General features: G+C 38.6%; 1 protein-coding gene across 1 annotated transcript; it reads left to right on the top strand.

Annotated features, from left to right (window-relative positions):
- Positions 1 to 1,848: 1,848 nt before the first annotated feature.
- LOC108372202 (uncharacterized) lies at positions 1,849 to 11,742 on the top strand. The gene is given in 7 exon segments (XM_017627845.1): positions 1,849 to 2,201; positions 2,270 to 3,118; positions 7,642 to 7,790; positions 7,934 to 8,716; positions 11,347 to 11,412; positions 11,414 to 11,604; positions 11,606 to 11,742. Coding segments are annotated over 7 exon segments (2,199 nt in total). The 5' UTR covers positions 1,849 to 2,122; the 3' UTR covers positions 11,688 to 11,742.
- The last annotated feature ends 592 nt before the right edge of the window (positions 11,743 to 12,334 follow it).

The raw sequence follows: 12,334 nt of genomic DNA, 5'->3' as shown, positions 1-12,334 counted from the left end.
TTTTTTTTTTTTTTTTTTTTTTTTGTAATTACGAGATTGAGTCTGTGATAGCACTTACTTTTTATGCCCATTGTCCGGATTATTTTAAGCCGCCGACATAACAGTGAAAGGGTCTTGGCTTCAATGAAGACCAAATAGCCGAAATGAAGACAAACTGCGCCCGCTGAAGTTTCGTGCTTCGATTCCTGGCTCTAGAAATAACTAAATTAGAAACAATTTTTTCTAACGGCATCACCCCTCGGCAGGCAGTAGCGAACCCCTGAGTTTATTTTTGCCTTGGAAAAATTTCTCTTAAAAACCATTAGCCCTTCGGTCCCTCCATTTGTTTTACAACAATAGAACTCACTTTTGTTATATTTTAGAAATAAAGCCCACTTAAACTACTCTCGTTTGACAACCATATTAAAATATTTCATTTATCTTGTTACTTGAGTGGATTTTGAGTTTCTAAATAGGTGGCAACCCTACCTAAAAATATATTAGAAATAAAGCGTACTTAAACGTCTTTCGTTTGACACCCCTTTTTAAATATCAAGTTGATTTTGAATTTCTAACCTGGTGGCAACCTTCGTCAAAAATTTTCCAAAATAAACCTTCCTTAAACCTCTCTCGTTTGACACACATTTTAAAATATTTCCTTAATTAAATTGGTTTTGAATTTCTAAAAACGGGGCAACCCCCTTTAAAAATATTCAAGAAATAAAGCGCTCTTAAACCTCTTTCGTTTGACACCACTATTAAAATATTTCATTTAACTTGTTAATTATTTGATCTTGATTTTCCAAACAGGTGGCAGCCCCCTTAAAAAATATTTTCGAAAGAAAAATTTTTTAGACTTCTCGTTGACTTGATTTTCATATAAAGTATTTCCTTTGGCTTGGTGATAAGGTTGATTTTGAAGTCCTAAACAGCTGGCAACCCTCTAAAAAATCATTTTCGAAATTAAGCTTTCTTGAAATTTTCTCGTTTGCTACTCAGATAAAAATATTTCATTAAACTTGTTGATTAAATTTATTTCCGCACTTTTAACAGGTGGCAACCCTCTTCAAAGTTATTTCGGAATAAAACGTTTTAAAGCTTTATCTTTCTATCTTTCGTTTCAAACCCACGTTGCTGTTATATTTTATTTAACTTTTAATTAATTGACTATAACTTTTGTAAAGGTGGCAACTTTCATCAAAAGACTTTCACAATTATAAAATTTGTGGGATATAAAAAAATATAGAAATATAAAACAAAAAGAAATTAAAAAACAATATTTTATTTATGCCCCAAAAGGTAAAAAAAAACATAAAAAATATACTGCCTCAGTTTTTTGGTTAAGGTCTTAAACGGTTGAGGAAAATTTTAATAAATCGCGTAATTTTGAGTCACAGCCTTTCATCCCTTTAAGGAATTTTAGACTGTAAAAACGTGATTATGATTTATTAACTGCTCAATAAAAAAAATCTTTTCTTTTTAGTTTTTTGCTTTGTCACCTGCAATAACATTTTACGGAATGCTGTCCTGCATATAAATTTGTTAAAATATTTTGTATTGTTGCTTGTTAATTAAATAAAATAAATACGCAATAAAAGCAGGTGTTGGCAAATGAATTCCTTTAGAGTAACTGACTTTGTGATGAATAAAAAATGCAGCCATTAAAAATCAAACGTTTGGTGATGGCAAGCCATAAGACCTGTGTTAATTAGTACTCCTATAAATGGCATTCGTAGGCAAAAATTAGCTGCTAATAATGAAATAAATAAGCGATTGTCCGTGGAACATGCGCTATTTATCTTATAACCAGTCCATATGAAAATGTTTTTCTTAAATATCAGATTCACTAATTCCTTCCCTTTTTTCACTTTGCAGATAGTGCGCAACGCATGAATACGAACGACTACGAAGATGAAACAATGAATGAAACCCGTCAATGAAAATTTGCTTCCGGAGCATTTTGACTGCTGTTTGCCTAAAACAACAACTAACGGATCCTGCCAATCCAAAGTACTCAAAAACGCTGTTTATCAGCCTGTGAACCCTACTACCTACCAAACCACTACATTTTCTTAGTTTAAGTTTTGTTTAAAAAATTTAATTATAAGCCTAAGGTAGCCTTTTAGTCAAAAAAAAAAAAAAAATGGGTGCAACACGCGATAAGCCACGCATCAATAGAAGCCTCATCTCGCTCAAAGTGGTGGTGTTCTTTGTCATCAGCGGTGAGTACTCTGAACAAGAGCTCTTATCAAATTTGAAAAAAATTTAATTCACCTCTCTCATTCCGCAGGCATCACCGCGCTTCATGTGCTGCACGCCACCAAACCACTCCTGCTTGGCTTGAATTTCAGCGAATATCGCCGCATCAGCATCATTGCGCCATTTGTCTCAATACTGGGCCCACTGATTGCCGGTCCGCTCGCCGATCGGCTTGCGGCCAAGAATGCCACCAATTTCGGCCGTATTCTACGCTTCCTCACTGCCCTCTTCCTGATACTGGCCGTAATTGTGTACGCCTGCCTCTTTGCCATATCCGAAGTGCAGCGTGAGGAAGCGCGTCGGCCATTGGTCAGCTTCGGTTGTGATTCACATGGCGCTGTTATATTTCAAGAGCGTTGTTCCAAGGAGGCCACCTGTCATCATTGGAAGGGCAAGGTGGGCAATGTGAATTTGACACGCTGCACCTACACCTGCCAGGATCCCACCAAGTACGAGAATATGTACACGCCATGGTTTGAAGGTGTGCCCACACCGTTGCCCTCTACCGAGCACAGCTCCGAGTTTGATTACGAAGATGAATCGGTTGCCACCTCAACGGAGACTTATCGCAGAAGACGCGCAATTGCTGGCGGTTCAGCTGAGTATGGCGGTGAGCTGTTGAGCGCAGAGGTGCAACAGCAACAACAACGTGCTGGTCGCGCTGCCCGGGATGTTGGTGAAGGTACGCCTACGAAGATCTACGTTGAGCCACCACACTTATGCCTCACCCAGAGGACAGACAGCGGTGATACTGTGGTGAAGAATTGCCATGTCTACACGCATGATACGAATAATATTGTGGTGAATTCGGTGTTGCGGGCTGCGGATAATAGCAATGAAAATGATACGCACAGCGAGGAGTGGTGCAAATATCCGTTGGGTAAGTGATGGTGTGGGAAAATCAAACTAATCGATAAAGAAATAACTGACTGTGGACTTAAATAAAGTAGGGCGAAAAACACAAACTTTAAATACAAAGCATTAGCGTGAAAGTGTGACACGAAGTGTAGCGCTAAAACCTAATTTGCAGTTAATCAAAAAAAAAAAATTGTAACCTGCGATCAAATATCCAGACATTATAAAATACTTTTACGTATAATACTGTTCGATCCTCTCAGATGTCTAAAGAACATACAAGAAACAAACAACATTTGTTTAGAAAATATTCGCTTGGTTTTCTAACAGCAGAGGCAAAAGAGTTATAATCGCAGGCTTCAAAAGGGCACCGACTCGGCTTCTGTAAAGTTCACAGAACTCGGATAGCTTGTGTGACTTTAACTGAAATCGCTCCTGTGAGAGAACTGCCGCGGCAGACTCCGGGACGATTCGTTAATCCATGCTACTAGATGAGATCGATACATCCTTTCTTCCTCCAGGACTAAAACTTTGGAGGGCAAGTTCTCTTAGTGATCAATCATCAGTACTCTAGTGCCATAGTAATGAGTTTCACTCATCTAATAGGTTTATGACAGTTTCTTTGCTTTCTTCGCGCACATAACATTTATCGCCAAAAAAATTCAGAGCCACAGCTAAGTCTTCAGATCGGTAAATAGCGCTGGTTCTAAACTATGCCGTACTAGCTCAGTCGCCGGAGACTATTAGGCCACAGTGGATGCAGCTACAGACTTGCATGGCCCTTGAGGGACCTACAATTTTACGTCGTCTTCGAATGGCATATGGTTTTTATGGGAAGCTCTTAGGAACAACTTTTTCTAATATGAATATAAAGAATATCCAACAAGTAGTTTGTCGGAAGTCGAGTTACCTCCTTGCTACGTCAGAATGTACATATATCATGTCAGAAACTGCCGCTATGAATTCACGGATGAGATGCAGAGATGCCTAAATCACAAAACCAATGTACATGAAGTTGTACAATTAGACAGTAAATAAACGACACTCACCGTAACCACTTTCACTAACTTTGCAGACGAAAAGATTCATATGCCTCGAGAGACCGGTGTAACTCTGGTGCAATTACGAATTGGATATTGTCGTATGTTGAACTACTTGCTATTCCGACTTGGACACCGACATACCCAATGCTGACCAACTTCTAAACCTGGTTCGCATGACGCCAACTAACTCTTAACTTATCTGCTTAAACCCACTCCCTAACATTAGCTTCCCTGGTTTGATACCGTCAAAGCAGCATGCTTACTGGGCCTGCCATTGGTCGACTTGCCGAAAACGATTGATAGACAGCCGATTTAGACCACGAACAAATATGGATAGATAGCATGGTAGTGTGTTAAAGAACGCAGTTGTTTGTTTTTCATCATATCGCGTCACAAATCTCTATGTAAACCATATGTAGGCAGGAAAACACACGAAAAAAGAGTTTCACCATCTCGTCTCTTCAAGGCAGGAATAACAAATAGGGTTGTCATGTAAATATCCCAATTACTTTCAGTTTTTTTTGACACAAGAACCATCCAAATGGCCACCCAAGAGCTTTCTGCATTCCCACCTGTTCAATGACCGAAAATACTTAACCGATTGGACCTATCAGTGTGGCTTCAGATCTGGTAAGTCCATAATTTACCAGATTTGCATAAAACCTCAAATCCTGGAGAGGACACTAGATATGCAAATCAACACATACCGACTTTTTTCGATTGGAAAGCTTCTTTTGACAGTACGGAGAGAATCTGCCAGTACGACCCCTTGCCTAAATTTCCGATTCCTGCAAAATGAATACAACAATGTAGAGTGACGTTGAGCACCACCTGCAGCTCAGTTAAAATTGGGAGATACCTCTCTGCGCCGTTTGAGGCAAGGCGATTCGCCCTCGTGCGACTTTTTCAATCCGATGCTGGATAGCGTAACAAAAGCTGAATGAGGACAAGACAAAGTACTTCCTGGCAACACATAAAGCGTACACACGTTTTGGGACAGACGTAATTTTTGGCAGTTTGTTTACTTAGGATCCAGCATAAACACCACCAACAACGTCAACCTAGAAATGAAGCGAAGTATAACTCTTACCAAAAGGTACCACTTTGGGTTCGGTAGGTAGTTAAAAAGGCGGAGCCCTGTGCGATGAAAAAAAAATCACGCTCTATATCTCGAATAAATGTGGACGATGTCGAATAAAAATGAGAAAGCTTTGGTTGCTTTAAAGAAAACTATTAAAAGGAAATTCTAAAGCCCTGTTCGAGTGGACGACGGGTACCAAAGAAGATGAGAAAATGAGCTGTAACAGGCTAACCTAATATTCACGCACGCCGCCAATTTATTGTCAAAAATTTCTCATGCACATGGAACTTGTATGAGATCAACCGAAATTGAACAGCGTGCGTATGAAGCTAACTCAATTTCCAATTTTTGTTCTGCGTGACATTTTGATTTCAAGTTTCGCTCAATGAAATCAAATACAAACGCATACAATTCAATTTCGGGTGACGCAAAAAAACAAATTCGACGGCATGCGTACCAAAACGCAAGCCGCGAATATTAGGTTAGCCTGTAAGAGCTTTTTAGCAATATCGACATAGTTAAGCGCAAAAACACAATGACTGCGCTCGCTGTTGTACGCATGAATAACAGGGCTCCGGTGAAATGTTCTTCGACCTGGGTGGATAAAGAAAGAAATGGCGCGCATGAACACAATGGAAGGATCTAGTGCGGAAGGACCTGTCTGCACTCGGCACGAACAATTGGCGCCGATTCGCTAGGGAGAGAGGCGATTGCTGAAGTTTGTTTAGGCTCAGCGCAAACCGACAAACGGTTGTAGTGCCAAATAAAAAGAAGAAGATGTAGGTTAGGTTAATTGGCCGGTAGTCCTTTGTAAAACTTACTAGGAATAAGAGTCCTTTGGTATACCGCATAAGGTTTATAGTTTATTTGGCAATCGAAAAAAGGGACAAGCTTATAATATCTATTGCTGTGGGGTCATCCAGGTCAGCGTTATGCTTATGGATATTTTTATCGATTTTGTTATCGATTTTGCTATCGATTTTGTAATCGATATTTTTATAGATTTTGTTGTCGATATTTTAATCGGTTTTGTCGTCGATATTTTTATCGGTTTTGTTATCGATAATTTATTGATTCTGTTAACGATTTTGCTATCGGTATTATTATAGCTTTTGTTATCGATATTTTCGGAATTTATCGATATAATTATCGATATTTTTAGATTTTTTAGCAATTTTGCTATCGATATTATTATCGACATATTTATCGATTTTTTTGTCGATATTTCTATCGATTTTGTCATCAATGTTTTTGTTACCGATATTTTTATAGATTTTGCTATCGACATTGATATCGCTTTTGTTATCGATATTTTTATCGGTTTTATTATCGATACTTTTATCGATTTTGCTATCGGTATTGTCATCGCTTTTGTTATCGATATTTTTATAGATTTTGTTATCGATATTTTTGTCGATTTTGTTATCGACATTTTTATCGATTTTGTTATCCATTTTGCTATCGATATTATTACCGATTTTGATATCGATATTTTTATCGATTTTGCTATCGATATTATAATCGCTTTTATTATCGATATTTTTTCTTAGCGTGTGCTTTCGTCTCTCCGATCTCCGACACAGCCTGCAGACGAAGACGAAGGCGCTGGACTGTTCCTTTTTTTCTACTGACTAAAATAACCTACTTAATTTTAGTCGCTGGTACAAATATAATTTTTCAACTTCATTCATAATCTCATGCGAACCTTGAAAGACGCTATTCGATCGAAATGAAGGCTCTTCTTTTCACGCACTACATGTAGCAAATAGAATTTTAGGCAAAATTATTGTTTGCATTAAAGTCACTTAAATCACAGTCAATACAATTGCCCAGTTAAAATTTCAGCCACAAAAGTCATCTCTTTCACATCTGACCCCATTTCGCTTGACACACATCTAACTGTTTGCTAATGGCGGCCTAACTGAATGTGTGGGTGTCATTTTTGGCTATAAATCGTATTGCAGCAAATTGCCAGGCCACAAGTGTTTTGCAAACACTTTCAATTAGTGACAACAAATATCCGTGTCAATTCGGTGATTTGTAAACAACAGTGTCAACCGGCAATCATGTCATCAACTGTCGACCAATGACCACATCATCAATAGCACTCACCTCATCATTATCACCTTCAAAACATGCCCAAGCATAAGTCTACGTACCTACGTACATATATATGTATGTATGTATGTATGCATGTATAAGTGACGGCAGACATAGTCCAGCATATTTACGAACGTGTATAATGGCCAGCAATTTGCAAGTATAAACACCAACAGACAAACACACACACACACACACACACACACGTACAAACTCATACAACTTCGTACAGCCGCTGCAAAATTTTGGCAACATTCGTACATTAACTAAGCCACCAACACTGCCACTGCCACTCATTCACCTTCAATGTTTATCTTATTTCAGATGGCTTCCAGTGTAACATCCCCACCGCTCAGGTTGAGTACATGATTGGGCTGAAGAATGGCAGCGCTTGCAAACCGATGATTGAATGTCAAGTGATTGATCCTTACGACAGCAAAGGCAGTGTACTGGCCGATAGTGAATGCATTAAAGTAAGCAATTTGCACCGCCCTGCGCCCATTTATGTATCTGCAACATGTCACATATTTAATCATACCTCCAACTCTCTCTCTTCCATCTCTCTCTCTCTCTCTCTCACACTATCTTTCATACGAATTCCCGCACATATCCATAGATTACTGGCGACTTGGATGCCACATTGGGCGGCTACACTGCCATCCGCCTGCTGGGCGACATTTTCGTGATGGCCGCATTGACGCTGCTCAACACCGCCATCGTCATTGCAGTGCGCGAGACATCGGAGGGACGCGGTGAGGTATGCCGTCAGTATGTGTGGGGTGCGATCGGTTATGTGCTGCTCTTCTCGCCCATCGATTTGTTTGCCTTTTCGAGTGACTCGAAACACGACGCCGCACTGGTGGCATTAATACTTGTCATTGTGTGTCTGCTCATCGGTGCCTTAGTGCTGCTGTTTGCATCGCAAATGCCGCTTAGCCCGCCGGAGTGGTGGTGGCACACAAAGACCGGCATGCTCGTCTATCCCATGTCGGCAATACGTCGCTATAGCCCGGAAATATTCGTGCTTACACTTGTCGCCATACTATTCGGCACATTCTGGAGCTGCATTCACAGTTTTCTCATTTGGACATTCAGCGATACGTATGCGGTCACCTATTCTGGGTTGATTTTGGTGTTGGTGCTGTTCTTCAATGTCGACAAATTCATCGAATATTGTGGACATTCGAATATCTTTATCGGCGGCTTTGCGGTTTTCATTATACGCTTCACTGCGCTGAGCAGCGATGGTACCCAATGGTTGACCGTTGTAATGGAGGCTATCGAGCCGGTCGTCATCGGAGTTGTGTGGATTACGATTATACTGTATATGCGACATGCGATGCCCAGGAAGTTGACAGCGACCGGACAGGCAGTGGCTGTGTTGGCCTTCTTCGGCATTGCTAAGTAACTCAGTGGTTGGATTAGTGTTTTGGTAAGGAGCGTAAATGCGGGCAGAGTTGCCAGATGGTTTGGATGGAAGTGTAAGAAAGTGAGACGGGTGGTTTTCCGAAAAGTTATTCTTCGTGTATTGAAAGAAAAATTGTAAGCGTTTTTTTGTTTGGAATTCTCTTTGCTAAGCTTTTTAACTTTCGCTGACCATAAATTAGTATTTTATAATTTTTGAGAAAAAATCACTCTGAAAACTGAAAATATTTAAAAACTTTCTAGAAAATTTCATTAACTATATCATTTCATTTACTTTTAATTTTTTTATTCCCAGTGGAGTAAGTACGTAGTGTAAATTCCACAAAATATTTCGAAGGCACAACTGTTCTAATTAAGATGTCCCACAAGTCAGTGATCGAAACCGGGTCGTACGGAGTGGTAGGCCGCCTGTAATATTTAATCAACATTGTTTTTTATCTAAACACATTTTCCCCTTGTAAGCTTAATATTCAGCTCTCAAGAAGAATCTCATGAAATATTTTTCATTCTGTCGCTTAAAAAAGAATAGTACTTTACCGTATTTATGAATGTTCTCGAAGAAATAGATGTATACATGTGTACAAGCATCTTTCTTGCGAACAGCAAACTGATTTAACAAATTTTGATTGAAGAAAATTTCGTTTAAATTTCTTGAGCATCCCTCCTATAGATTTTTTGTTTTTCTTACGAGCTGGCTACTTGGCAACTCTATTACTCAAAATAGTGAAACACTTACATACATGCGAGCTCCATGAAGCACAGTTGTACCTCTCATTCAGCATTTGGAATAAAAGTAATTTAATGCCAGCTTTAACGACAGACCAGTGGTGGCCAACATTTATCCATCTACTCAATAACGAAAGCCCGGATCCGCAACCTGCACAATGCCTGTACGTTGACTGCTAGTAAAGAGCCAATATTAATGTAATTTTGTTGATGTGGAAATTAAGCTTTGAATTATCGAAGTGAAGCTATCATTGTAAAAGTTCGAACCGACATGGCCACCACTGTTTTAGAGGCAAGACTGTTGCTTCTTCTTGATATGAGATTTGCATTCTCATGAAAGTAGAAATGTGAGTGGCCTAGAATTGCATGCTTTCGTGCATGTGCATTAGGGTTGTCCATTTTTCCTAAGCTTAAAATTCATGCTAAATAGGTCTTTGTATATCTCCGATTAGTAACTTATAATAACTTAATTCTAATAAACATGCACACAAATATTGGAAAATAAACCATTTCAAACGACTCTTTAGTAGCATACGAATCATTCGTGGAGCAGAATTTCTCAGCTACGTTAAATTGTTCAATACTGATGTGCCTGGTTCTTAATGCAGCTTAAAAATTACCTTGCCTTCGGTGCCTTCAAATAAAATGAGAAACTGTCTCCACTAGTGTAAACCGTTCCATAATAAGCACCCTTGCATTCATATTTTAAAACTCGGTGAATGTTCCTCTGAGAGTGAAGTTTCCAAGGGTATATCAGAGCAAGAGACACTGCGATCTGAGAGGTATTTTGTATCTGAAAAGAGAGTCTCTAACCCAGTAAACATTCGACTTCCTTAATGAATCCTGAAAGAGCCTTGGTGGAACAATTCACAAGGAGCTTTAAAATTAATTAATCTTTGTCCAGCCATGGTTGGGCAGTCACAAAGAATGTGTTCGGAAGTTTCCTCTACTCTATGCAGAGCGGGCATTCAGGTTCTGCGATACGGTACCTGTGCAATCGTAGTTGGTTGTGATCTCTCTGTTAGGTATCCAGAGAGTAGCCTGTTGTAATGTATATTTAATTGAAGAATACCCGAACTGTTAAAAGGGTAGGCGAAGAGACTGGCCTGTCTATGGCTCCCCACCAACCGCCAGTACGTACTTTGCTTAGAGTGTAAGAGAGTTCTCGGAGAGAACCAAGTTAGACCACAAATAGTCCGATCCTAAAAAGGCGGTTAAGGATCTTTCTCGTGGCTACTCGTGAGCGACCTAATTACCTTCGAACCCATTGTATGCGCAGTCAAGACATTTGCAAATTCGACGATTTGTGTATTTGATGGTTTCAGAAATCAAATAATCTGTAACATCTCATGAGCATGCGCAGATTGGAAACAACTCGAAAACCGTGCTTGCGTGACATAAAAGAAGTATTTTTAGTTGAAAAATCACAATTTTTTTTTGTTTGTTGGAAGAAACAAATTACAAATAAATTTTTTTTTTATTTTGTAGAGAAATTTTTTTCGCATATTTAAAAAAATTTTCCTTTTTTTGAGCGTTTGTTGACTAAAAGCGATATGAAGGCCCAGATACGAAGGTTTGAGCAGTGAAAAAAATTAATTCAAGTAGGGACATCCCTAATGCATGCTATTGGAAATTATTATTATTATATTATTAGATAATTTGGCAGGCTTTGGTGATATTTCGGTGAAACAAATTAAATTTTATGATCAAAACTTTAAAAAAATATTCAATCAACAAAATGATTTGCGGAAACAATTGTGGAAATTGTCGCTCTCTGTTCGCATACAATCCGCTCAAGCGCCTAACTTTCTACACATACCAACTTTTGCTTATTCATATCTCAAATTTTAAACTTACATTTTTCTACTCTTCCTTGCAGGCAAGGGCTTGGGTGCCGTCATTGGATTGGCGCGTGACGACAAGGTGCCCCAATCGGAGGCACAGGTCCATACATCAATGGTTGGCAATTGCCGCTTGCATTATTGCGCTCGTTTACTTCATCATTTACAATTTGCTTTTGGCGCCACGTTGCGCTGCCAAATCACAGCATATTGAAGAGTTGATTTCAGGCTCGGCATCGCAGAATTTCAGTAATGGCACTGGCAATGGAGCCGGCAGCACCGGACAGGGTAGCACCAGCGCTAAATGGCAACTCGTATTACTCGCCGCTACGTGTCTACCACAATGAGCGAGGGAAATTGGGACAATTTAGATTTTAAATTTAATTAATGCGCTTTGAAATACATATGCAGATACATACGTACATACTAGTATGTATGTATGCATGTTTAATGTATTTGTTTAAACAAGTTATTTTAAATAATTTTAACTGAGTGTTTACAAATGTAATTTTTAATTTAAAACATTTTTTTGTATTAAATGAGATAAATATTAAATGTAATAAACAACTTTTGACTTACTAAAACCCAAAAAAAAAAAAAAAATTTACAAAAATTTTAAATATAAAATCGGTCGAAAAAAAAATCAACTGCAGCAACCACAGCCACTGTTCGTAATTTTTGGTGTTTGAATAGCAGCGAGTTCTGGCAAAAGTCACCGGCAAAGGTTTCAGTATCACAAAATGTTATGCAGCAATCAGCCCACCTTCTCATTGAATATTTACAAAAAAAAAAGAAGAGTNAGCTGCTAACAACAACAACAACAACAAATGTTAATTCTAGTTTTAAGCGTAGATTTTGCTAAGATTATACACTGTAAAGTAATAATAAATGTTTCTCATCTAATTTTAATGAATTTACAATGAAAAAAAATGAATCAAAAAAGCACGAAATATGCAATTAAAAGAAAATTTTATTACCATGCCTGCAAAATATGATAAAAAAATGTTGAACAAAAAACCGCAATT

Source organism: Rhagoletis zephyria, unplaced genomic scaffold, assembly GCF_001687245.7.
Source record: "Rhagoletis zephyria isolate East Lansing unplaced genomic scaffold, Rhagoletis_zephyria_1.1 Rzeph_scaffold_05533, whole genome shotgun sequence".
In the NCBI taxonomy this organism is placed as follows: Eukaryota; Metazoa; Arthropoda; class Insecta; order Diptera; family Tephritidae; genus Rhagoletis; species Rhagoletis zephyria.
Note: the sequence above shows the minus strand (reverse complement) of the source record. Positions and strands in the feature narration are given on the sequence as shown.